Source organism: Saccopteryx leptura, chromosome 1 (genome assembly GCF_036850995.1).
Source record: "Saccopteryx leptura isolate mSacLep1 chromosome 1, mSacLep1_pri_phased_curated, whole genome shotgun sequence".
NCBI lineage: Eukaryota > Metazoa > Chordata > Mammalia > Chiroptera > Emballonuridae > Saccopteryx > Saccopteryx leptura.
The window spans coordinates 214,738,185-214,766,043 of NC_089503.1; the positions used below are offsets into that span (position 1 = coordinate 214,738,185).

Consider the following 27,859-nt stretch of genomic DNA (forward strand, 5'->3'; position numbering starts at 1 on the left):
GACCAACATCATGTGCAGCCAGCTTAAGCACCATTGCTCTATGTCATAAAACAGTTTGAGTCACCTGCTATTGTTGACATCACAAGCAGTTTGTGTTTGTGGCCAGTTCGTGTTGGAGGCCAGTCTTCACAGGAAATGAATGCTTGGCACTGTTCTGTTATCTCTTGCTTCCTACCCCTTAAACCACCATCATTAGGATTCACTATTTTATTTATAAAAGCGGCTGCCACCTGCTTTCTTGCCATAATTTTTAGCAGTAAGGTTGCTTAGAACAAAGGCCAGAAAGTTATGTCGCTTATAAATTTGCTAGTTAAAATTAGGGGGCATTGAGGGCAGTAGTCTTTGTGGAATTTTGTGATCTGTTTGTTGCTCGGCAACTTTTGAGGAGCCTGGTCAATTACTTCTTGCTCCTAAAAGGAAATTAATTCTTCATTATGCAGAGGGCTTGAGAAGTCACCCGGAGCAGGCCGTCCAGAGCCATGTCATATTTCTTCTACTTGGCTCCACAAATTCTTCTGCCCTTTAGCCCTCTTACTTCTCAGGAGTTCGAGCTGATCAGGCTCAAGGCTGGAGCATCTTGGCAGAACGAAACGAGATGGTCTGATTCTTCTCTAACAACGTACATGGGCAGTTACCGGGAAAAAGACCCGGATGTCTTCCCCCGCAGCCGGTTCTCTCTGGAAGCAGGACAGCACTGGCCTGAGTGTCACCAGTAAGATTTCTTTGTACTTTGCACCTGGATATGTCACTATAAATAGACAGGAATGCCATTAGAGAAAGAGGGTGTTGTAAACCCGGAGAGACTTCCTAGACTTAACTCTGCATATTTTCTTGTGATAAATGTCAGTAGGAAGAAGAGCTAAATGTCAGTTGTCAGCTGAAATTATGATCGTCGTCTATTTGGTGCTGGTCAGATTATAACTGCGTACTCTGAAGAGCAAATAAATAGGAGTATTTGGTTAAACTGTGGGTATTTTGTGTCCTCTGCTCAGCAAAGAGGGGCTCCTGGGCCTTCCATACTGCTTCTTGTTTTGTTTTTCCACTTTGAGCTGAAAAACTCCCCCAGAGCAGGAAGAAAGGCGGCCAAAACCTCCTCTGCTCTCCACTGCGAGATGTCTACCAATGAATGCAGCGTTGAGGGCCCGGTGACATTTTCTGAATGTTCACTGTAAGTCAAGCCCTATGTTAGGCCCACAGAAAAACTAACTTCAGTTTAATATGGTAACTGAAACCACAGAAGTAAGTAATCAGCACAAGGGAGGGAGACGCTGTCCGTGTATGCGGTGGGGGAAGGGGTGTGGTGAGGAAGGTCTCAGGACAGCAGGTGCCCTCAGAGCAGGCTTAGGGGTGGGGGACCCTCCAGGAGGAGGAGGGAGGGGCACAGAGGGACACGGCAGTTACTCAGTCCCCAGTACTATCAGAGAACTGCGGGAAGCGTGCGCAGAGATGTGGGGAAATAGGAGGACTCATGATGAAATACGTCTCTTGGACACAGTGGCACAGAGGCTGCAGTAGAACAATTAGGTAAATGGATGGTGGATGGTGGGGGGGGGGAAGATAAACAAGGGGGAAAGACTAGGGTGAGCCATGTGGTAATGGGTTAGAATTGGACACATCAGGATGACCTCATGGTTAGCCTAGTATGGGTACATATAGAAATATTTATAGATTTGTGTGTGTGTGTATATATATATATATATATATATATATATATATATATATACACACACACACACACACACACACACGTTAGTATGCACACACGCTTTTTCTTGCTCTTTGGAGGAAAGTCCCTATATACAGCCCATATCAGTGTGGACCATGAGCTAAGGGCTTAGGAGCAACACCTTGTAAAAGCAACAACCACCCCCAGGACCCAGGTTTTGGTTTTTAATACCGATCTTCAATACTTCAATAAAGGAGCCAGGGTTTCTTGGAGAAAGGGCAATTTCTTCAAGAGATGGGGTGGAGGGGATATACGAGACAAGCCTGGAGCATCTTGTAGTGTGGGAAAGTATCAAAATGTCAAACAAACAAGACGAGGCAAGGCACGACAAAACTAAAACTACAAAACAATGATGGATCCAATGGAAAGAGCTTCCAATTGCCAAAGCTAGACAAAACTGAGCAACAAATAGAGTAGTACTGGATTATAGACCAAAGTATAAAGTAAATATCCATGAGCTCATATTGTCAAAATGAAACGATTGAATAAATGCATTCATGAGCTAGAAAGGACTCACCTCCCATGCAGAACAATTCTAAATAAGTTAGGTAGTTTGTATTGAAGGAAGAGGGGCATAACTCACTACTCCTTGCATGTGAGTTGTGTGTGTAACTTTCTTCCAATGAATATAGTAAAGGAAGAAAGAATGACTTGTTCCAAGGGGGTCGCCTGACAAACACCACTTCAAGCCAGCTAATCAGGGTTAGTATCATCAGTGATAAGCCACACTGAGAGTCTTTATCCTTGGTATGATGTGTGAGGCTGGCACTTTTCCTCTGTGGTCTTCCTCCTCAGAATGCATTACCCTCATGACAACTCCCAATTCAAGGACAGTCTACAAAATTCCTGAATAGTAATCCTGAACATTACCAAGGTTATTAAAACAAGGGAAGTCTGAGAAATGGTTATTGCTGTGAGGATCCTTGATGAGTAACTATATCCTACACGGGACCCTGGATAACCAGATAAAAGACATTAGGGAAAAACAGGAAAGCTGAATAAAGTATGGATGCTAGTTAATAAAGTGTCAGAATCGGTTCATTAATTATTACAAATACACCAAACAAATGTAAGCTGTTAATAATAGGGATAGCTGGGGGTAGAGTATATGGGAACTCTCTGTACTATCTTCACAATAATTCTGTTACTCTAAAAGTGTTCTCAAGTTACAGCTTTATTTAAAAAGATGGGGGGAGGAGGAGGTGGAGAGAAGAACTACTGTACATGGATGATGAGAAGGTGAGAAGTATTATTAGCATTGAGGAGGGATATTTTATAATGATCGACCAAATAGGAAGATGTAACACTCTTAAATTTATCAACATCTAATAACAACAGTCTCTCTGAGCTTACTAGGTAATACCAAAGGAGATAAAGGGAAAAAAAAATAAGCAAATCCACAATCATAACTGAACATTTTAACACTCCTCTCACAGCAACTGGTAGGACAGGAAATAATCAGGTAGGACACAGCAAATATGCAACATACAATTAAGACACTTCTCCTAATTGACATAATCTAGAGTATTAAACCCACTGACCACGGAATATGCATTCTTTTTGAGAGCATGCGGAACATTTTCAGAAATGTGGCTGGGCCATTAAAAATTATCAGCTTTCAAAGGATTCAAAGCATACAGAATATGACCTCTGTTAAATGTTCCTAAGATAGGAATCAGTAAAAAAAAGAGAACTAGATAATGTCTGAAGACTTAGAAATTAAACAATACATGTCTATATAACCCAATGGGTTGAAGTGAGATCACAGTGAAAGAAAATATTTTGAATAGAAGGATAAATATCACATGTAAAAAAGATGTGAAGGCAGTAGTCAAAAGGTGAAAACAACCCAAATGTCCATCGACACATGAATGAATGAATAAAAGGTGCTATGTACATTCAGTAGAGTATCATTCAACCTTGAAAAGGAATGAAAGTAAATAAGTGAATGAATAAATGAATGAAATGCTGGGAATGCTACAACATAGGTGAACCTTGAAAACATTATGCTCATTGAAAGAAACCAGACACAAGAGATGAATAAATAGTGTATGATTCTATTTGTATGAGGGGCTCAGAATAGGCAGATTCATAGGGACAGAAAGTGGAATAGAAGTTACTTGAGATTGGGGGGAGGTAGGGAATGCGAAGTTATTGTTCAAGAAGCACAGAGTTTCTGTTTGGGATGATGGAAAAGTTCTGGAGATGGGAGGTGGGTAGTAGTGATGTGCAACACTGCGAATGTGCTAATAGCACTACATTGTACATAGAAACATGGCTAAAGTGGCAATTTTGTGTTATGTACATTTTATAATAATAACAACTTTTGAAGGACAGGACTTCTAGAATACTGAGGGAGTGTCTAAATATATCCACTCCTGCATAAAAGCAGAAAAACTGTCAAAATCAACTTTTCAAAACTCTAGATATTAACCAAAGGTGTGCAACAATCTGAATGTTTTCAAGGAAAACTGCAGAACTTTGGTAAGAACGGCAGGGTTTGTGGTCTTGAAATTTGACTACTCTCATCCCTTTGATAGTTCTTGAGAATAATGGTTCCTATACTTGTTGGATTATGAGAAGGGTTTGTTTCGTTGAAAATAAAGATTCTCAAGCCACTCCCCTTAGAAATTCTGAATATAAGGCACTAGTGAATCCATTTGTTTAACAAATGTTCCACATGTTTCTTATGATTAGAAAACAATGGGAAATACCATTTAGCAAGAGCTTGAAAAATCTGTTCTGGCAACATGGCCACCTGATACCAAACTTGAGTTGAATGATTTCAGTTCCAGATGGATTAACTCTAGATGAATTAAAGAGCTAAGTGTGAAAGGCAAAACAACAACTGTTGCATGAAAATATGGAGAATAAGTTGATGATCTTGAGGTTGGCAGAGATTTCTTATATAGAACACACAAAGCACTATCTACAAATAAAATTTAGATAAATTGGACTACCTTAATATTAAATAATTCAGTTTGATGAAATTTTCGTTAAAGGTATGAAAAAGCAAGCCCCAAAAGTCAATTGAGTGACTGACAAAGGGCTCATAGCTACAGAATGTATAAAGAACTCCTATAATTTAGTATGGAAAAGGCAGCCCACTAGAAAAATGGGAGAGATTTTAAAAAATGAAATTTATAAACCAACATAGCCAAGTGACCATTAAACTTATCAAAAGATACTTAACTACATCAGTAATCCAGAAATGCTTAATTAACCACAACTAGCTTACATATAGATAACCCTCCAGAAAGACTAAAATCACAAAGACCATCAATGAGGATGAGGATGTAGAACAATAGGGTCTCTCATATGCAGCTGGTGGGAATGTGCATTAATATAACTCTTTAGAAAAACAATTTGGTCTCATCTCATGTTGATGCTATGGATACCCTCAGACTTAGCAATTCTACTTCTAAGTATATACCCAGCTGAAATGCATTTTCACACATGCACCAAGAGACACATACATGTATTAGCAGCATTTTTCATAATAGCCAGAAAACTGAAAACAAGCCAAACATGGAGTAAATACTATTCAACTAGAGCAGAATGTCTGAATGTGAACTAACTACAATTCTATCCAGTAATGTCGGAAACATAATGCTGAGCATTTTGAGCCAGATGAAATACATATTATATACTTCCATTTACATAAAATGTCATTAAAAAAAGCCCAGCCCAAAACAAATATAGTGTTCAGGTATGTCTGCTTAGTTGATGCAAAATATAAAGAGAAGCCATAGATGTCAGGAAACTGCTGTACCTACTACCGATATCAGACTACCTGCCCCGAACCTATCAAAAAATAATTCCTGGGGTCAGGCTCAGAAATCTGCAGTTTCAACTTAATACCCTCAGGTATTAATACCTCAGGTGATTCGATTGCAGCTCTAGGTGAGGAGAAGAAAGAAGCAGGGTGGGCCACCAGCCCCTGTCTCAAGGATGATGAAGGCTCATGTGTTGGCTGAAGACATGTACAGGAGCATTTGGGGACTCTTGAGGCTGACATTATTGCAGTCCACCCTTACCTCACACCCTCAGCTCCAGGTCCTGGAGTGTGGGGACCATCCTCTGCCCAGTCAGAGGTCCCAGGAAAAATGGCTATGGTGGGTTGCACTCTAGAAATTGATGACTCTGTCTATTTCTGAGAAAATAACCTGCACTCTCCACCAAGCCTGGGTTTGCCTAAAAAGAATGTCAGATCTGGATTCAGGGAAACTGAAATATAGATGTCTTTTGAAGGACAGACACACCTCCATGTGTCCCCAACTTACTCTGCCGCTATTAAGTTCTAAGTTTAACTGGGAAACCAATGTAATTGCTGTAATATTTCCTATCCCATTCATAGCCCTCATTTAGAAAACAGCTCCCGTGAGAAAGACTCATACATCCTCTTAAAACAATTATGAACTTAATGTTGGAGCTTTTCATGTACAAAAGTTAAACATGTTACCCTTTTATAACTAATCAGGGAACAAACAAATTGCTCAAGTCCAAGTTGGGTTGATTTCATGGGAGTGCAGGATTATGGCTGGGAGCGTGGAAGGGGGAAGAGAGGAAGCGAATGTTTATGAAATTAAATGAAATGAGGAGTGAAAAAGCCCTCTAAGTCCATAGGCTGTGACTTAGAAACCCATAAACTTATAACTTATTCTATTTGCTTTCTTCAGGATGTCATTGCCAAACGGCTCTGCTGACAACCCTATGCTCTGCCGGTCTGGTCTCCAAGATACTGCAGGTGTTACCAGTAAGTGCAGCAGGATCCGTCGTGAGCTTATAACCCTTCTGGCAAGCTTGCCCTCATCGTAAGGTCCAGGTTCTTGGTTTAAGTTCATACAATTTCAAAGTTACCTTCTACAGGCAAGGTGTCTTTAGCAAGAAAGCGAACATATGCTACTCAGGGTCTGTCGCTCTTAAAAATGACAAATACTTTCAGGCAAACCTTTTTCCTCCAATTAGTCCCAAAAATGTAACTCAGCCAGAGCTCGGAGCTCTCAGTAGTGTAATCTGAGCTTTCCTGGGTACATCAAAGAACTAAGAAGAAAAACCAGAGCTATAAGCTACAAGCTAGTAAACGATGTTTGCTCATCTATAACCACCCCCTACCTTGTTTTAGTTAAAGTAGGACAATGCTGGCCACTTTCTAGTACCAACTACACGCACTGGGAAGAAATTGAGGACCATCCTGCCCCACACACTCCAGTTCTGAGGAAGAAACAATAGGCTTTTCCCATATAATTTCCACCTCTCAGGGTTAAATCTTTGAAGGTTTAATAAAACTAATGTCATTTCAGATTAGGATTGTTTAGCACTTTTTTATGACACTTCCTGGTAATATTTTTTTTTCTCTTATATTTAAAGGTTTAAGAAGTATACATTTGTTGGGAGAGGGTGGAAGGTGCAAAGAGCTATTCGGCAGCCCTTTGGGCTTTTCTTAAATAATGGAAATAAAGGTTATTAGCAGCTGCCTGGGACAGTCACCATTCTGCTGCTTCCTAATCAAACTGGACTTCATGGGCGTCGTATGTCTGAGATGGGTTTTATGCATTCTTCTATGGTTTGTTGAGACAAAGGACAGAGAGCTAACCCCTTGTACAGTTGTTAAAATCAGGAAAGACTATCTCCCCTTTGCAGTAACGAACATAAAATTGAAACACACTTAGATCATTGGGAGACATGACTGAGCTGGATATAGGCAATTAAACAACCTGGTCACATCATTCAGTGTAAGCTAAGGTGGCAGTGCATCTGATCTGAGCAGCACCAAGTACAGTCTTGTGCCATTTATATTCTATTTGTGCTCTTCAGAAGTCTGATTAACCCGCCAATCACCCCTGGCCGGGGAGCTGAGAGCTGGGTGGTCCCACAGGCAGAAGGGTGGGGGGAGTACTTCAAGAGTGGTGACAGGAGCAGCGAAAGCAATAATTGTCCACTCTCTGACAGGTATGACTTTGGTTTCCTAGCCTCTCTTGTTTTTATGGTGAAGAATTGGTAGGAGAAAATGACAAAGTGGATATATTCATAGTGATGACTTCTCAATAGATTGCGCCCACATCGCTTTTTTCACTCTGCTCAAATGGTCATTTTAATTTAACTGATAGCTACTGTAGGTCCTGTAACATCGTTTTGGTCAATGTCGTTTCCTTATAAGGTTCATGAGCTACTGTAGGAGTTGAACTCTTGTTTTTATGAATCAGCCTGCAGCAAAATTGGTTTCATTATACTGTATGCCATTTCACTGAAAGTCGAAGAACCTATATCCACAGAGTTAAGTGAGGACTTACTGCGCTCACTCCATTAAGAGGTGACAGTGCAGCAAGGCAGAGTTATGTCATTTGGCCAAATGGTAACTTCTCCTTTGTGCCTCTTTTCAATTTCCATGTTTAATCTTTGGATGGTCAACTTTGTAATTATTATGCTAGAAGCTCCTAATGAAGGGAGTTAAAACATGAAGCCATGGTCAAAAATCATCAATACAAGACAACTGTATAAATTTGCTTACCACCAGCAGACCCTGGTCTGTTGATTGTCTCTTTGTAGAACTATAGCCATTCATATAAATATGCAAATCAGATGGGCAGGGCTTAAGTGTGGTTCACATTCATCATAGCAAAAAAGTTCTCAAATTCCTTCTCACAACTGCCTTTCTTTTTCCGAAGCTGGAAACGGGGAGAGACAGTCAGACAGACTCCCGCATGCGCCCCGACCGGGATCCACCCGGCACGCCCACCAGGGGCGACGCTCTGCCCACCAGGGGGCGATGCTCTGCCCATCTGGGGCGTCGCTCTGTTGCGACCAGAGCCACTCTAGCGCCTGGGGCAGAGGCCAAGGAGCCATCCCCAGCGCCCGGGCCATCTTTGCTCCAATGGAGCCTCAGCTGCGGGAGGGGAAGAGAGAGACAGAGAGGAAGAAGAGGGGGAGGGGTGGAGAAGCAGATGGGCACTTTCCTGTGTGCCCTGGCCAGGAATCGAACCCGGGACTTCTGCACGTCAGGCCGACGCTCTACCACTGAGCCAACTGGCCAGGGCCACAACTGCCTTTCAAAGAGTTCATCTGTATTTGCTCTGCCTACATGAAGGTGGTTTTCCTTTGACATTATTACCAATTTCTTTCCAATTGTTTGATTTGGTTGTGGCTTTCCCCTCTGATGGCACCATCATATGCTCATCTCTTATACTCAAAGAAGAACGAAGCGATAGCTGATAAAAATAAATATCAAATGTCCTGTTAGTACAACAAACAGGAATTGACGAACAATTCCACTTTCTGTTTACACTCTGGTAAGACAGGTCCTAGCAAGTTTGCTCGCTTCCGCAGCTTGTCTCCAGCAGAAGCACATTATGAAGAGTGTGGTGGGATGCAGATGTGGCAGCGCTCGGTTAGCCCTCACTGGGCATTCTGTCCTTCCTCTTGTTCTCAGTGCTACACCTGTGCCCTCACCTGCACCCCTCCCAGATGAGCCCAGGCTACCGTTGCAAAAGGAGACACTGACCTCTTTTATTCTCACTGTTCCAGGAGATGGAATAGGTACCAGGGAAGAGGTTTTAAAATAGTATGACCACATGAAAGCCCAGATGTGACAGCATGTGTAAGATCTCTTTGGGAGAGTCCCTAACCACAGGGAACAAATTCCAAGTGTCTGAAGCAGCTACCTGGAACTGTCTTTCATGGAATTCACCATTTTATAAGAATGAGAGTATCTAGGAGAATACTGACAAGAACCAAATAATATTCTAGGAGGGCAACATCAGTATGGTTTGTCGTGTTACTTCAAGAGTTGTTTATGTCCATTTTTAACATCCCTTTTCTTCTATTTTTTATTCCCACTTTTATTTCTCTGTGAAGCCTCCTCCATACCTCGAAAGACTTCTGAAAGCAAAAAGAACTCACCAGACTATCCCATACATTATATCTTCGCACAGGATAATCTTAAAGCATAAACAAGTTGATATCACTTCTGTTTCCTGTTATACTTGCAATGAAATCCTAATTCCTCAGCAAGTCTCCGTTTAGGTCTTACGTGAACACGACCATGCCTATCTTTCCGGTCTCATTTCGTGCCTTTTCTTTCTTTTGTTCACTCTGTTCCAGTTACAACAACTTCTTTTAATAACTTTAAAATGTTAAGTCTGCCGCAGGACCTTTGCACATGTGTTCTCTTTGCTGGAATGCAATTATCCTGGCTCTGCTGATTTTAAATGTCTTCTCTAAAAGAGAGGTTATGCCTGGCCACCATATTTAAAACAAGTTTTTCACACTCTTCCCCCCTTTAGTGTCTATCTTTGTGTCTAGTTTGAATTTATGTATTATTGCACTTATTTACTTGTTTATTATCTCTTTCTCCTTCTGGAACATAAACTTCCCAAGAGCAGGAGCTTGTGTCTATGTTGTTTGGCTTTGTATCTCCAGCACGTGGGACAGGGCTCAACTCAAACCAGAGGCCCTACCATTGCTGCACAATGCTTATTACAGACCTTTCATTGTTGACTGTTTCTTCCTCACAACAGGCTTCCTTACAGAGGCAGTTTCTTCTTAATAATTTGTCTTCCAAAAGAAAATGTATAAAATACTCTCCTGTTAAAAATTAGAGTATAGGTTTTTTTTTTTTTTTTTTTTTTTATGGAAGCAACCTTTCAAAACTTGTATTTGCAATGTAGCAGCACATAAAATCGTAATGCTTTAAAATTTGAAAGGATAAATGGGTAGGGTGTGTTGGCATATTACCATATTTCCCCATGTATAAGACATACATTTTTCCAAAAAATTTGGGGTCTAAAAACTGAGTGTGTCTTACACAGTGATTGTAGATTTTTTTACTTGCATTTCCCGCTTTTTCGCACTTGTTTTTGTGCTCATTGTTGAAGGCTGTGATTTGTTACCAGACACAGATGAGGACAAGGTAATGGATGGGAGTTTTGACTGTGATGAAGAGTTGTATGAATTTTATGATGAATAAAACTTGAGTCCAATAATTTTATGTAATACATTTTTTCAAATTTCAGGCCCCCAAATTAAGGTGCGTCTTATACATGGGAGCATCTTATACATGGTACATGGTTTCAATGCACGCCGCCTCCCTCCCCCACCCAGGTTCTGTGATGGGTGGAAGGAGGTGAAGCCAGGCAACGCCCATGTCCGAAACATACACACGCATAGTGGGAACAGATGATGGCGAGCAAGACTTGGGGTGAGAGGCAGGGAGGAAGGAACAGGAGAGTACTGATGCCTGCTTGCCCAGAGCAGAGACGTACCTTCCAGTTTTTAGCAATGTGGGTGCCTTGTGGCTCCCAAGCGTCCTTAACCTTGCTGCCATGACATCTCAGTGGTGTGTGGCCTCGTGCCGTTTTGGGATCGTCTCCAGAGCTGCTTGCTCCGAAAGGCTGGGGCTCAGGATGAAGGTGGATTAGGGGGGCTCTCCCCATAGCTTTTCTAGTCTGCGTGGGAAGGGGACAGTAGGCGGGCCCTGGGCTGGAATAGTAGAGGGGTACATGGCAGCCAAACCAGGCACCATTCCCCGGCTTTCCTGGAGAGTCTCACAGCTCCCTACTGGGGCTCCTTGGGGCCTTCCCCTCTCCTGGGCACCCTCCGTTCTGCAGTCCAGAAGTGGGGCCACCAGGAAAGACTCTCACCTCCCCTTCAACGACCAGAAGAAACCCGGGAATGAAAGCTCCCCACCCACAAACAGAAACCTATCTCTCTCTCTCTCTCTTTTTTTTTTTAAAGAGACAGGGAAAGTCAGAGAGAGGGATAGATAGGGACAGACAGACAGGAATGGAGAGAGATGAGAAGCATCAATCATCAATTTTTCCTTGTGACACCTTAGTTCAGTGGTAGTCAACCTGGTCCCTACTGCCCACTAGTGGGCGTTCCAGCTTTCATGGTGGGTGGTAGTGGAGCAACCAAAGTATAAATAAAAAGATAGATTTAACTATAGTAAGTTGTTTTATAAAGATTTATTCTGCCAAACTTAGTGAAAATCTGATATAAAGTACTTGGTAAGTAATTATTATTATATGCTTTAACTTGCTGTAACTCTGCTTTATAAATTTTATAAAGAGTAAAGTTACTTCCCTACTTTATAAATCACCATTATTGTGGAACAGGTGGGTGGTTAGAAAATTTTACTACTAACAGATACAAAAGTGGGCGGTAGGTATAAAAAGGTTGACTACCCCTGCCTTAGTTGTTCATTGATTGCTTTCTCATATGTGCCTTGACCGCGGGCCTTTAGCAGACCGAGTAACCCCTTGCTCGAGCCAGCGACCTTGGGCTCAAGCTGGTGAGCTTTGCTCAAACCAGATGAGCCCGCGCTCAAGCTGGTGACCTCAGGGTCTCAAACCTGGGTCCTCCTCATCCCAATCCGACGCTCTATCCACTGCACCACTGCCTGGTCAGGCTAAACCTCTTTTTGTGTGTGACAGCCGAGTTGTGTCTACCCTGAGGTTCCTTACTTTCTGCTCCCACCATGTGTCCTTTCTCTGCCATCTCCCCCCTCCTGCTGCCTGATGGGGACTGAGTTTCCTCTTGCCTCCTGGTCCGGGCCCTTCCAGCCCATTCTGGTGAAGGGACAAGGGACTGCTCGGGCTTTGGCACGCATGTCTTCATTGTCTCTTCCCAGGGCCATGATGGTTTGTCTTCCACTGTTCACAAAGGGAAGCTGCCCTCCCCTCAACCGCTGGGCTCCTCCTCCGCTCTCCCCCTCTGCCTCCCCTCCACTGCCCGGAGTGTGCAGCAAAGAGGGCAAGGTGACTTAGAGCAAGCTGCCCTCACCACGGGGTTCCCACATTCGCCCCTGGAGTGGGCGGTCACAGCAGAGGGAGCTTCAAATGCTGGCTTTCAAGTTTGCTTCCTGGCTAATGTGTGTATGCCTTGCTTTGGAAAGTGCATACATTTCCTTTAAATGACATTAAGAAAAAAAGCCACCAGTAAATCTAGAAAGCCCGGTAAGCAGTTAGCCCGGGACTGAGGTCCCCACCCCATTAAAAATGACAGATAGACTGGGTGAGTGCCAGCACACCCCAGAGAATTCCAGAATGGCTTTCCGACTCAGACATACCAAGCCTCCCTTCCAGGTGTTGGGAGTTTTGTTTTGCAATCTCTATTTCAAATCAGGAAACAGTCTAATAAATGGTTAAATGTGTTTGCCAGAACATATTCAAGTAGAAGGCAACAATTTCCAAATTCCCTGCATAGATTGGACACAAGGGAACATTGGCAGCCAAGCGTGTTATTAAGAAGGTCACAAGATGCCATCTGTTACCGTATGCACTTTACTGTTCAAGCATAACATCCACTAGGAGGTGGCTGCATTTGCTTTTGCCCGTGAACCTAAAAGGCAGCACTGTAGTGGGCACTAGGGTGACTTCAGCGGGCTCAGGTGAACACACCACTGTCTGCCTGCGGGCTGGGCTGGGCTGGGTGGGGCTGGGTGGGGAGATAAAGAGAGGCAAGGCATTGTTTACAGGGCTGTCCTTGGGGGTGGCTCAGAGGTAATCTGTTGCTGCTGGCTGGCTTTCCTAACCTTTTCCTGCCATGTTTCAGTCATCTATAAAATATGATAATAACATTCCTTCTTTACCTATAATTGTGCAAGTAAGGCAGGTGAATGAATACCTTCTTTTATCCCCACCCTAAATAAAATTCTTTTTTGATCCTTAGAAAAGTAGAGGGACTAGTACAATCCCTATTCACGCACTCTCACCTAGATTCATCAGTTGTGAGCTCTTTGCCATGTTGGCTAATGTGTAGTTGTATCTCAGTCTCTCTCTGTAGATACTTGTCTAGATTTCTTTGCTGAACGATTGAGAATAAATTACAGACATCATAACAGTATGTCCTTACATACTTCAGCCTGTGCCTCCGGAGAATAGGAATGTTCTCTTACAGAATGATAATACTATTATCATGCTTAAGAAACTCAATATCGATAGCATAACATTTTTTTAAACCTATTATACAGATCATTAAATGCCTTATTCTTAAAAATCTGTCACCTACCGCAGTGGTTAGTAGCTCTCTCTTTAAGACACTTCCTATTTTTGAGGCAGTTTTAAAAAGTCTGATAAATGCTCTGGGCCTTTATCTTCAGAAAAATATCCATAAAGACACTTCTGCAAGCCAACAATGCACTCATCTGGGATCCCTCCGGGAGTCCGTGGACTCTAGGTTAAGTGTTGTTCATCTTTGATCTAAATTCTCCTCTTTTGTGTACACACAATTTAAGGCTGCGCTACCCAGAAAGGTTAAGAATGGTTTGTCTTTGCTTTCCAATGTTAGGGGTTCAGACATGGGTAGGCAGGAGATCATATTAATCCCCAATCTATGAAAAGGAAACTGAATCTCAAATACAGCTAAGAGTCGTCTGTGACTGGCACCTGGTAGGTGGACTAAATGATTAGAGGACCTAGAAGAATACTTCCACACTTAACCTTCTCTGAGTTTGGAAGAGCTGGTGCTCACCAACCCACACATGCTTTCTTGATAACTTAGTTTTAAAAACCAAATACCTCTAGCATTCCATCAGGGTTGGCATGACATTTAAGGACTGTAAAGCCAGTAGCCACGACCACCATCACAGCCACGTGGCCAATGCAGGTTCGCATTATATTCAGACAGATGGTAATGAAACAATGAAGCCAAGAACTGGTGGGCCATTTGCTTTAATCCTAGCTTGCACCTGGTGGGCAAGTAAAAACACACACTGGGCTCCAAAACCCACTCATTCAGTGCTCACAAAGCTACTGACTTATCCGAGTTTTCTAGAATCAAAGTTTTCTAGCTCACTAGCCTTATTCACCTCTGTTCCCCATCTCCTTCTCCCTGCACAAACTCTGCACAAACCGGCTTCTCCTTTAGCATTCTGCCATTTTGGCTGCCTCTTCTGGCCTCCTCCATGTGGCCTCTCTCTGCTCTTCTCTCTAACGCTAATCTCAGGAACCGAGAGAGAGCAAGCTCCCTGGTCTGCCCCATTTTTTAGTGTAGAAATCAAAACCTTTAATCCAATATACAAATAAGGAAGTCTCTGATACAAAGTCACTTATCTGAGGCATAATGGGATTCCTCATGAGAGTGCACCACCCCACATCATGCAATCAGTCAAGGGTGTGGGGAAAAGCTTAATTTTAAAACTAAGCCTTAGGCTATAATGACCCAGCCTGCTTACAGCCTGTCCCCCACACCCAATACAAACTATAAGCAAGCAAACATATATATCATATTTTAAAAGTTATTTGACCAACAAGGACCCAATACCTAAAGGTAAAGTGTGCTGGTAGTTACTAGCGTTGTTATTCCCATCAACAAAATTTCCCAGTTTGGTTACAGTTTTGGGAGTAGGAAGTGGAAGCAGGGAGGTGGATACATACTAGCAAACTTAAATAACATTAACTGTCCTTAATTGAAAGGTCAGCTGAAACTGCCAAGGTCAAGCAACACCATGGCTCTATTTCATCAACTGTGAACTCGCAAGGGGAAAAAAAAATCATTAGCTAACCATACATCAACATATGTGTTTTGTTAGTCAGATTCTCAAGGAAAATGAGTGATGAGTGTACAATTTGTTGGTTGCCTAATTGGGGGCATAAGAAATTTTATTGTGACACTGGGTTTTAGCCTGGTTTTTCCTCTTTGTTTGCATGCAGGGCAATTCCCTCATATAACCAGTTCCCTTAAAACGTCACTTGATGTCAAGCACAGAGTGGTAAGTCCAACAATTTTCAATGATCATTTACTTGTAGAGAGCTTAAATGATCCCACACCACTGTTCCTAGGGGAAATGTAGGTCCAGGTTGCCTTGAACCTCTGCTCACAACATTTTCATTAACTGATCAACACATAAATTTGCTTTATATGTATTTCTGTTTAAAGACACCTCATTTAATATATAGTTGATTCATTAACATTGAACTGATAGCCCATTGAACAGCACTATAACTCACACCTGAATGAAGATTATCTAACATGTATTTTCTCTGTAAGGCGCGTCACAGTCTTTTTGTGCTGAGAAACGTTGGACAGCACTCAGAAACACAGGGGAGGGGCATTTTAAACAATGAAGCCCCTAAGAAAAAGCATAAAAATGCAGGAAGTAGGGCACTAAATATATCACGAAAAGGACACTTGTTTACATTATGAGAGCCAGAACAAGAAGGGAAAGCATGTCCACTTGTTTGCCCTTGACTGAGAAGGTGCACACCTTCAGGTGACTCAAATTGTTCGCTACTCTGTGCAGATCCTTGAAAGACCTCAAGAGTGCTGGGAGTATCGACCTGGGGTTACAAATAAATTGTAATGTGTAGGCAAACTCACAAATATGAAACCCATGAATAATAAGCATTAACAGTATTCATTTCCTTTGCCCATTTTCCCATTAAGGGTGTTTAGCTTTTCTCATTGATTTGTATGAGATATTTGCATTTTAGAATAGTGCTCTTCTGCCTATCCTATTCTATAAATAATATTCCCAAGTTTGTCTTTCCATTTTACTGTTAGTATCTATTACTGCAGCAGCTTTTGGCAGCAGTATCAAAGTGCCTTTTGAATGGGGAGGACAACCCTAGAAAAGGAATATTGTTAAGTTTTATTGTTGTGAAGTGGTTGCTATTTATTTTTCTCTCCTCTTCTTCACAGGCACACCAAATTCTGTCTGGTGATTTTTCTCCAGCCCCTCCAAACCACGGAAACCCACGTAAGTCCTACCCTAGGCTCTGCCTTTCATTAGTATCTTCATCTGATCTTTTCATCCCTCTCCGAGTCAGAGGCCACCGAAGGTCTTTTGCATTTCTGCCTCCTTGACCTGTCATCACCTTGCGACTTCATTGTCCCTGCCCTAACAGTGGGACTGGAGGAGGCAGAAATACAAGGAGGGAAGACTCCCCCAGAGATGCTTGCCAGCGGCAGCTCTGAGGTAGAGCGACCATGTGAGAGCTGTGGTGGGTGGCAGGGGTGGGGGACAGTGTGTATATGAGGGTTTGGGACTAGTGATTAAAATGGCTTAGGAATGTCAGTCGATTTCATTTGTTCACACTACTGTGGATTCTGTGTGCCACCAGCACTCACACCCTGGCTGGTTGTCTCTTCATGCTAGATGTGAGAACTAGAAAGCCAGCATCTGAGGACCTGGTGAAGTACAGTCGGCGAAGGACAGGCATCCTGAGGCTCGTAAGAACCTTTCCACTTGTCGCCCAACAGAGAGTCCCCAGGGGTGGCGCCAGGGGGTGTGCCTGTCAGCGTGGCTGTCAGAGTGTTGGTGTGTGAATGCTGAGGGTTGGTGGGAAGGTAATTCCTACTTTACAATCAAGGGAGAAATATGGAGGCGTGTCGACTGTTCTGAGAGGCAGTCTTGTTCCCAAAGCACTGTGGACATTGCCTGTTTGGAGTCTTCCAGTTAGTTGTTCTGGAAAGAAGGGGACTGGGATTTCTCTTGTACTGTCTGCATTTTCATCAATGATATCTGTGATTTGCTAGATTTTGCCTCTTGTAAAAAAGTCATTAAGTTCTCAGATGTCTTCCCTTCTGGGGACCCACCCTAGGTGCCTACATCCTGGGTACCCTCTCTTTATGTGGCTTTTCTGACCCCCACACCTACTGTTCCCACTCCCCTGACATGACCCTCCAGAGCTGGTGCTCTGTCTCGCCTGACTGGACTTGCTCAAAACCCAGGATTTTTTAGCAGTGTGTTAAATGAGATTCTCTCTCTGTCTTAGAATTCTGGCAGAGATGCCTTGAGAGCAAATTGAAAGAACATAAATGGGTCTCACCTCATTTAATACAAACATTACAACTACTTTTGTTATCCTTTTGCTTTTCTTTATTAAGATTTATCCAAACTGACTTAAAACAAAAACAACTCAACCTTATCTAAGTAATTATACAGGGTCAAGCAAAAGTAGGTTTACAGTTGTTCATATGGAAAATAATACAATAATTAGTCAATAATACAAAAATAAATCCTGTGGTTTGTGTCCTCACAACTGTAAACCTACTTCTGCCCCACCCTGTATTTGCAGCACCATGGGGTTGGTATGCTAGCTATGTGTATTAGAAAAAATAAAACCTGACCATTAGAATAAAAAATGTTACTCATGTGCCAGCTAACATTATTAGAGGAACCACCAGTTATATATAGATATCATTACAGAAAATGCTAGTCTAGGAGCACCAACTAGCTAATCTGATAAATTTAGTAAATAGAAGAGGGGTTGGACAGCCCACCTTAGCTCCCAGGTTTATTTAGTGGTGGCCTAACAGAAATAGTGCATTTTGCTTGATTTTTCTACTGTAGGGCCTGGTAACTTTCCTATGGAGCACGTGAGGCAGGGGAAGGCCGTGAGGTGGCAGGCTGTGGAGGGAGTTATCTGGGGGCATTGGAAAGCTGAGCCGGGCACTGAAAATTTCAGTGTCCGGGCAGCCAGGGACCTCCCTTCACTGTAGGGTTGGTCTATGCTTCCAGGAAGGGTAGACAAGTTCCTGAAAGTATATTTACTGCTAGCCGGCCTCCTGGGAGTTGCTTGGGAGAATCATTAACTATTATTAAAGAAATAAATCCCTCTTGCTGCATGAAGTTGTGCTAGGGCCAAGCAATCCCACTGCAGCGCCCGCAGCATGTGGGCTTTCTCTTTGTCATGCTTCCCTGACCCCCGCCCCCAAAGTGAATTCTCTGTATCACAGGAGCCTCCTTTAAGTCAACAATTCTTGACAAATTAGTGACATTCCATCCTCCTCTTATTGTTTTTATGGTGTGACAGCAAACTAAAAGTGCATGCACGCACACACACACACGCACTGGCACACACCACAGTTCCTGTGGGGCACTTGCATGGGAAACATTGGTACTGCAGTTTTGACCAAAAAATAAATCACAACTTTTTTATTTACTAGATAAGGCAAAACTCTTAATTTTTAAAAATAGATGCTATGTTTTGGGGGAGGAAAGCAAGCACTGAGATGTAAAATGTACAAATTCTTGTGTCAGCAACAGGTGGGGATTGAATGAAATTTTTATCATTAAGAATATTCTCAACTTAAAAAAACAAGTATTCGCTTGGTGTCTTAATGCCTTTGGTAGCCAGCTTCTAAATATTTATAAATATATTTCTGGGCCTAATCTTCAAGAAGTTCGTGATGTAAAATTGAAAGCTGAGAAATTCATCACACACAGCAATGTCCGGAAGAAAGGAACGGTAGGGAAGACAGGGAAAGGATCTTGTTGCTAAGAGATGGTTAAGGGGCCGTAGAGAAGAAGCGGGGCAGTTCGTTTAGTGACTCCAGGAGTTCTTGCCTCTTTTTCTCTCCTCTTTTCCTCTTATTGATCTGGCTGGCCTTCCTGACAGGGACAGGATAGATGAACTAGGAAGGTTCAAGGAACCGGAAGAAAAAGCAGAAACAACCCCAACTCCTGCTCATGAATGATGCCTGGCAACTTCATTCCCAGTTCTGTGCAAAAGGTAGCCTTTGCAGTCGGGCGAGTGCTGACAAGCAGGCCATTTTTTCTCCAGCCTCGGGGACCACGGTCTTCTGCAAGCAAGGCTGGCTCATCTGAAGACTCAGATGCTTATCAATACTACGTTTACAGCCTGGGAGGACCGTTATAGTTATTTAGCGGAGGAGTCGGAGAGTGCAGCGTGGGGCTACAGCCCAGAGATTGCCCAGTTAATCACTTGGAGGTATGAGAGGGCCTCGGATTACATGGACCTTGGCAACCTGGCTTTCTCGGACCCTTCCCTGGGCTTTAAACACCTTCATCCCTCAATTCCCCCCCCCCTTTATTGGAAGAGGGGACAAACGTTATTGTCACCAACATTAAATTTCTCTTTATAATAAATACTTGGCAGCCCACGACTGCAGATGCCACAGAAATGATGTTGGGGCCCCAAGAGCTGGGATGCAGCATCAAAAAGCCCGTCCCTTCATCTGAGAGCCCGGGGGAAGGAGGGCGGGAAGGGTGAGAACAGTGCGTGTGTGTGCAGAGCAGTGGCCCGGAAGCCCGCAGCTGTGCGTGTCCAGGTAGGTTGTCCTCCGCTCGACGCACCACGGCCAGAAGCAAACCGGATCCGACAGTCTAGTGGGTGAGGGAGACCCGATTCCTGGTGGGAGCTGCAGCCTGGGGTCCGGGAGAGTCATGGCCTTTCACGCCTGCCCGGTTTCTCTCTGGAGGGGCCTGGCATCCCCGAAGCCCAGCCCACGGCCCACCCATCACCGCTCCGCCCCCCCCCCCCTGTCTTCTCCTCCTCCCCTCCGTCCGCCTCCCGCTTCCCTGTTGCTCCTATTCCTCCCTCCACGACCCTCCTCCCCCGCATCCACCACCGCCTGCTCTCTCTCCTCCTTGCTCAACGACCCTTTTCCCCTCCATGCCCCCCCCAGATCCGCCCGCCCCTGCGCAGCGCTGCGGGGAGGGCCCTGGCGCCGAGACCCTGCGGAACCGCCGCTCTCGGGCAGCGTGGGGCCCCAGCAGCTTCGGCTCCAGGAGGGGAGGGGGCCGCGTGTAATCCGAAATTGGCCGCCTCCTGCCCCTTCTTCCTCCCCACGCCCGCTGCCCTCTGCCCCCTGCTCCATTTACTCCGGTTTACCCAGACCGGCTCTCTCCTTTATGATTTGTGTTGAATTCGAAAGGTAATTAAAAGTCTCACCATCAAACCCCTCCCCCCAGAAAAACCCCTCAAAAATTAAAAGCAAAAAAGACCCTACTAGGTGGTTAACTCTTGTTCTTTAGCCAGGTTAGGCAAAATACATTCCTGGCCAGCCATCTGGTCACATTCCCGGGGTCCCTTCGTATGGTTTCCACTGAGTTCGCCAAGCCATGCATTGAGAATGCAGCCTTGGAGCCCCCCAGGAGCCTCAGGACTTGCACCCCGGCCGGCTGGGGTCAGTCGGAGAGTCTCAGGCCTCTGTTTAAGTTCTGAGTCCCGTCCCAAATGGTCCTGGTTTTTCGCTGTAGCTAATATTCTTCACTACTCCAGGAAAGCCAGTTCTCCGTGTTAATGGTTATTATTCATTCGGTCAGGATTTTTTTTTTTTAACTATGCAAGGCATAGTTTATTAGAATTCTGTTTTAATTCTAAAAAAATTATGTTAACAGCTCTACAGGTGATTTTACAGAATAATCTGGCCACAGAAATGCGTTTTGACCAGCAACGTTGGTATGGCTGGGTCTGCGCCTTCGTCCCCGCTCTACCCCATTTCCTCACCGCCCCACAGACAACAGAACAAATGTTAGTTCATGGAACATTATTCCTTTACACTGGGTTGGGGTTTGTGGTCCAAGAAAAAAGGGAACAGGCAGATTCATAGAATCAGAAGGCTGTAACTGGAAAGTTCCTTAAGACTGACCAAAAACGAGTCTGTCTGTTCATTGAGGAGGCTTAGGGAAGGAAGGTCACATGGCTTATGAGTAAAGAACTGAGAACTGTGGCCTAATTTGGGAAGGAGACTAGACATCAGTGATTCATATGCAGCAAAAAGGACTTTGGTCACACTCGATTCAGCTGTAGCACATCCTCTCTCTGTCCTTTACCCTGTGATCCCCCCATCCTGCTCTCCACCTGCCTCTTTGCAGAGTTACAGCCCTTTCTTCCTTCCCCGCACCTCCACTTCACTCCCTTCTCTCGCTTTTTCTTTCCTTCCTATCCCCACCTACTCGAGCCCTGACCGTGAGATTTTATTTGGGTTTTTAAAATGAAACCAGGTGCTGCATAAAACAAAAGCGGAGTAATAACAAGGAAAGACTATCCAACACCTAAGGAATGTGCTGAGTTTTATGACTCAGGCTGTCCTGGCGAAGAACTCGGACTTACATGGAGAGGTGGTTGGCACAGAGCACAGACCATACATGGTAGCCTGGTCTTCCCAGATAGGTTGGTCAGGGCAGCCTGTGACTCATTCTGCAAAACCAGAGACTCTGTTCCTCGTGGAACAAGACTTCCTGGAGGCCAGAGCCAAAGGATCATCAGCGTTCCCGACGGGGCCAGTCCAGCCTGACGTAGCAGGGGCCACCCTGAGGTTTGGAGGGGAAGGGAGCCTGGGCAGAAGGCCATCCCTGGGAAGGAAACAGGCTTGATGGACTTGGGCAAGGGTTTTGGGTACATTTAAGAGATGAATAATATGTAAGCTCCAAAAGGGACACAAAAATTAGTGTGTATTGTGGAAACAATGGCTGGCAAGCCCCAGGTGGCCGGGTTGTTCAGTGCCTTAGAAGAGGGGAGCGTGGCAGTGCTGCTGAGGTCCCCAAGGCGTTTGCTCTCTGCAGGGGTGCATCATGAAGAGTGCAAGAAAAGCAGGCAGGACTCTGGCAGGGTTTCGGGGTGCCATCGCTAATGCAATCAGGAGGGGCAACTAATCGCTGGCGTGGCGGACTGTACACAAACACCCAGAGAGAGCTGGGCACACATCCTCATGTTCTGAGAATTCTTTTCACATGAGCATAGTGATGGGGTAAGGTGTGCATTTCTTTTTCTGTTACTAAGAGACAGGCTGAGAGAGCTGGGGGCACTAAGGAGAAAGTCTCTCCCCACAGAGGAGATGGGAGGGGTCTGCACTGGGGTGACAGGGACCTGTGTGCTCTTCATTACACAGGCCTGGGCTGCCGGAGCTCAGGTCCTGCTACCCCAGGAAGGCTGTCACTTTCTGAATGAGAATGAACCTTGATTGGTATAAATGAGATCTCTAGGCAGCAGCCTTAAGTTTCTCCTTTTCTTCTTTCTTTCTTTTCCTTTCCATGGACTACCTACTGAAAAGCTTGGGGGACTATTCTGTAATTGCAGGAAGAGCTCTGCTTAGCTTTTTCATTAAAGTCTACTTATGGAAAAATAAAATCTTTTAAGGACCATGACTTCATAAATATTTATAGTGCAAACAGGCGTCATTCTGGTTCTGCAGGAGAATGGGCTCATTCAGTTTTATTTATGATGTGACACTCGGGTGAGTGACATCCGTCATCTGGGTTGGCCCTACATGCTGTTCCACTGAAGCATGTTTATGGAGTGATTATGCCTGCAAATAGTTGCTATATTTAGTCTGTCTCCTTCCCTAACTCCCTCTTAGCCCTTTTAACTCCTCAAACCAGCAGCAAAAAGCCAAGCTTATGGTCTAGGGAAGATATGAACCCTAATGACAAGGCACAGGGGCTTGAACGAGTGCTGCAGGAGTGGTTGACGAGTTTGGGGGCAATTAGACCGGGAATAGCATTTAGACTGGTATAGCATTTATACACTGAGGTGGGTTGTTGGGCCTGCGTGGAACAGGTGAGGGCTCTCAGCTGGCCATGAGAGGTTTTGACAGGTGATGGGCACTGCCCTGAGTGATGAATGCACATGGATATTTATGAAACTCTCCTTCCCAGGGAGCTTTCTCTGGACAGGACCTCAGATCTGTCACCACGCAGCCCAGGGCTCTGGGGCAGAGGCTGCTGGGAGCTGTGTTACTGCAGCTGGGTCAAGGTTTCTGGTGTAGCCCACGGCTGTCTCCTCTCAGCCACACCTGGCCCCTGGCTGGGGGACAGCCACTGCCCTCCATCAGCTGTGAGGAGGGAGGGCCACCCCTGGCTTCTAGCATCACAGCTGCACATGCGCTGACCTGGGCACTGCAGGCTGGACCTAGGCCTTCATCAGGGTTCAGTGTTGCCTCTGACCAGCTTGGCCACCTATTGTTTATGGGCCAGGTCTTGGCACAGGGGCATCCTGAAGGGTTGCCAGCATTTTATTTTTAGAGACAGGAAAGAGTTTGCTTTTTGGCAGCTGCTGGTTTTTTTTTTTTTTTTTTTTGACACACATGGAGATGGTGTCAAGAAGTTCAAGCGAGAGATTCCAAGCCCTAAATTCATGGCGAATGACATGGGCAATAGTACCACGAAGCTCTCAACAGAAGCCTTGGTGGAGCCTCGGCACTTTCATTAGCAGGCCTGCGCGGGGGTCCCTCCCGTTGCACACCCCTGCAGCAAGGCCTCCAGTCCACAGACCTCACAGCCTGGACATCTACTGTGTCCCTTTTCAGCAAGTCAGCTGGCCTGAAGTTCTATGGTTCTTACCTCCATTCATCTCCTTCTCCATAATCTAGTCCCACTCGGTAAGCGGAGTGGGAACCATGATTAGTCTGCAAATCAGAAGATCATCATCCCGACCTACCGGCACCATTATCATGATGACCAGAGCAAGGCTCCAGTTCCCATGGCAGGAAGTGCATTTCTACCTGCAGAGAATGCATTTCCAAGTTTTATGAAAATGATTATTTGTTCCCTATATGGTCCCCCTTAAGACATATTTTTGTAGGTCCTGTGATTTTGGCTACTGGCAATTTTACCTGAAAGCATTTTGTAAACTGGAATGATGTTATGCAAAGGTAAAAGGAAATGGGAATAAAAGTAAAGAATTAAATTGTTTCCCTTTCTCCCCAACCTTTTCTAAAATTACTTTTTAATTATAAAAAGAAAACACAAATACTGTCTCCTTTGCCTCTTGATTACATTTTGGATTCATTTTTCCTCTTGCTGGAGTACATCCTGCGGTAGGTTTTTTTTTGTTCTTTCTCCTATCTCTTCCAGAGAGTGCCTGTGGATTATACATTTTTCTGAGGGCTTCTGTGTCTGAGAATTTACTTAGCTCTCTCTCTCTCTCTTGTGTGTTCATTTAGCTTGTTGTAGAACTTGAAGTTTGAATTTAATTTCCCTGAGCATTTCTAAGCTATTGTTTCATGATTTTCTTGCAGCTGCTGTGGTTGATATGACTCTCACTCCTTTGTAGGTAATCTCTCTGCAGCCAGTTGTCCCTCTTAGGACTGTCCTTGTCACCTTGATGTTCTGGAGTTTTATTATGCGATCTCTACGTGTGAGTTTATTTTTAAAGTTTTTCCTGCTTGACACTGATAGGCTCCTGCAGTCTCCAGCCCAGGTCTTTCTTTAGTTCTAGGATGTGGCAAGGAAAAAACATCAGAGAGGTTAAACTGATCTATATAATGAAGTGCTAAGGAGGAGAAAAAGGGGCTGTGTGGCCTGAGTGTTGGGAGGAATTTTAAGAGTTCTAACGAGAGGGAGAAGAGGGAGGGTTGGGGGAATTCTTTGCTGGAAAGGTAAGGAAAATGCCCTCGGAAGATTTTTAAGCTCTTTGAATGTACATCAAGATTGTGCTCCGTCTTTGGTGTTTTGTGGAGAGGCTAAGACTTGAATTAGTGTTAATTACATTTTTTTCTATGGGACTGTTTTTTTCTGTGATTTGATGCTGAGACAAATACAAGACTGCCTGAGGTTAATATGTGTTATAGAAACAATTATAAAAAAATTTTTCTATTGATTTGAGAGAGAGAAGTAGAGAGGAAGGGAGGGAAACAGAGAGAAACGTAATTTGTTCTTTCTCTTGGTTGTTCCACTTAGTTGTGCACTCATTGGTTGCTTGTCATATGTGCCCTGACCAGGGATCAAACCTGTGACTTTGGTGCACCGTGATGATACTCTATCTACTGAGCCACCCGGCCAGGGCAGAAACAATTATTATTTTTAATTATTAAGCAAATATCTTTCTTTCACGCTGTCTGTGTCTCCTCTCTTACCTTCCCTCGCCCTGCCCAAGCCTTTGTTTCTTCTTTTATGTGACTGAGGAAATATAACTGGATGCTCTAAAACCTGCTATTTCTCTTTACCTCTCATTCTCCTTCTCTTACTCATCTTTCATCGACCTACCTAAATCTTCTTTCCTTATGGCTCACAGCGTATAAGAAGTAGACAAATAGTTTGTCCCCTCCCTTCTGTAATTGGTCACCATATGAGCTGTCATGAATAGATTACAGATTAGGACAGAGAAGAAGGCACAGTGACCGCGCTTGCAGCAGGCCAGGATTCAGCTTCTGGAGTGGTGTGGCATATGGCGCTCTGCCAGCCCCTCAGGAGCTCACTGCCGAGACTGAGACATCCGTTCATTGGTTCCGCCCACCCAGTGGAGCGGAGGTGTGGCCCAGAGAAGACGGATTTGGAAGAGCTCAGTCCACAGCAGTGTTTCTGAGCAAGTGGAACCAGGCACTGCAAACAAAAGTGATCTGTGTTGAAACATAATCATTGAATCCATTTTTATTTTATCACATGCACATATTTATTACCTTCTTAAAAGTACATAGAATAATTACTAAACTTTCAAAAGTATGAAGAATGTGGGAGTAGTCACTGAGGGTCCGACTTCTCCTAGGAGGTTTGGATTGCTGCAGTACTGGCTATTTCTTCCAGTTCTAATATACACAATCAAACATTTGATATGGAGAGACGGTAAACAGATGCAGCCCCTATAATCTGAACCACTCTCCTAATTAAACGATAATTATGGCTTGAGTAGCTGCAGCCCCAAAGGCCCTGACAAACACCGAGCTCCTAGTTCATAGTTGCTGCTATTCTCAGTAGAATTTGAGACCTGCCTGACAAGGAGTGTGTTGCATTAATATCATTTTTAATGTGTAGCGTGGCCTTTTTTGGGTGACTCCAGGCATGAGGATTGAGTCTCGGATAGGACCAAGCTGGAAATGAGCTCTCAAGCACCTGAAAGTCTGTCAAGGTCAAGCTCTGCTGACCTCCCCTTGTCTGGACTGAGGAATTTGTTCCAGAGATTCTCTGCATCCACCCATTGGCATTGACACGGGACACAGAGGAGAGAGATTTGTGAAAGGCTCAAATGCAGAACTGATATTCAGCCCACAGAGGCAGGAGATACAAACAAAACTAAGTCCAGGCATCCCCTGGAAATTTAGAGCAGCCAGGTGAGCATGGTCCCCCTGGACCCTCAGGGAAACTGGGCATTTTTTTGTGTGTGTGTGTTTTTCTGAAACTGGAAACGGGGAGAGACAGACAGACTCCCGCATGCGCCCGACTGAGATCCACCCGGCACGCCCACCAGGGGGCGATGCTCTGCTCCTCCGGGGCGTCGCCCTGCCGCGACCAGAGCCACTGCAGCGCCTGGGGCAGAGGCCAAGGAGCCATCCCCAGCGCCCGGGCCATCTTTGTTCCAATGGAGCCTTGGCTGCGGGAGGGGAAGAGAGAGACAGAGAGGAAGGAGGGGGGGGGGTGGAGAAGCAAATGGGCGCTTCTCCTATGTGCCCTGGCCAAGAATCGAACCCGGGTCCCCCGCACGCCAGGCCTACACTCTACCGCTGAACCAACCGGCCAGGGACTGGGCATTTCTTCAGGTCATGTCGGCATCTCTTCTTTTCAGGATTGTGTGGTTTCCTCCACTATGTGTGAGCAGTGTTCTGTGTCTCTAGAGAGGGCCCTGTGCTTCCCAAATTCTGTGTCTATATCCTTGCCTTTCTGCAAATAAAATGTGATGGAGTGTGGTTTTTAAAAGTGCATTTAATATTAAAAAAAAAAAAAAAAGAACCATGCATTTACTTTATAATTTCATGATGCTCTATTTTCCATTTCGGGTTAATCTAGAATTAGTGTGGCTCCTAATTCTTTAGATTTCCTGCATTCTCCTTCCACTTCCCTCCAATTTTTACATTAAACTCTGTCAGTGTGTCTGCACATGCCCCACTGGAATTTACTGCCCAAGGAAAGAAACCATCTTTAAGGGGAGAGATTCTGAAATAGTAACCACCTCTTGTTTTGAAGTTTTCAGCTTTAACAGCATTTGGAAAAGCAGGCCCACCGCTAGAGAAACACGTGAGGAGTACCTCGCAGATGTCATTCCTGCCAAGCACTCCCCTCAAAGCCCTTTCGTTTTCACCTCCTCTGGACTTGCCGCTTTAATGGAAGGGCCCGGCCTGGTGACAAGCACACTCTGCTTCTCCAAGTGTGGTCTGCCCGGCTCTGCCAGATGGCCTCCTTCAGAATAAATGCTTTCAATATGGCAATATTTACATTTGTGTTTCTGGCATGAATTAATCACTTTCTCATGGTATTTAATAATAAAAATAAATAAAACCCAACTGATTATTTCATTTCTCTCTCATAAAACCCAGTACCTTTCTTTCCATTCTGTCTGATGTCATTTTTTCTCCCTGTCGGGTGGCAGCAAGCGGTCAGGACATCTGAGCTGTAGCTCTTTCTTCTGGCTGACTGTGCTGTGCCCCCCAGAGGTTTGAGAGCCATTGGCCTGCACCAAGCTTGGGTTTGCAATCAATGCATCAGAAAGGGACAGTCCGGGTGGTGTGGGACCAGTC

General features: G+C 44.5%; 1 protein-coding gene across 2 annotated transcripts; it reads left to right on the forward strand.

The window, feature by feature from the left end:
* Positions 1–383: 383 nt before the first annotated feature.
* C1H4orf51 (chromosome 1 C4orf51 homolog) lies at positions 384–27,615 on the forward strand. 2 transcript variants are annotated; one of them, XM_066360914.1, is made up of 6 exons: positions 384–712; positions 6,406–6,482; positions 15,376–15,434; positions 16,364–16,421; positions 16,821–16,894; positions 27,309–27,615. In XM_066360914.1, the coding sequence occupies exons 1-6, from the start codon at positions 480–482 to the stop codon at positions 27,444–27,446; spliced, it is 639 nt and encodes a 212-aa protein (XP_066217011.1). In that variant the 5' UTR covers positions 384–479; the 3' UTR covers positions 27,447–27,615. The 2 variants fall into 2 exon arrangements, with proteins under 2 accessions (XP_066217011.1, XP_066217012.1); XM_066360915.1 differs by lacking the exon at positions 27,309–27,615 and adding an exon at positions 19,231–19,561.
* The last annotated feature ends 244 nt before the right edge of the window (positions 27,616–27,859 follow it).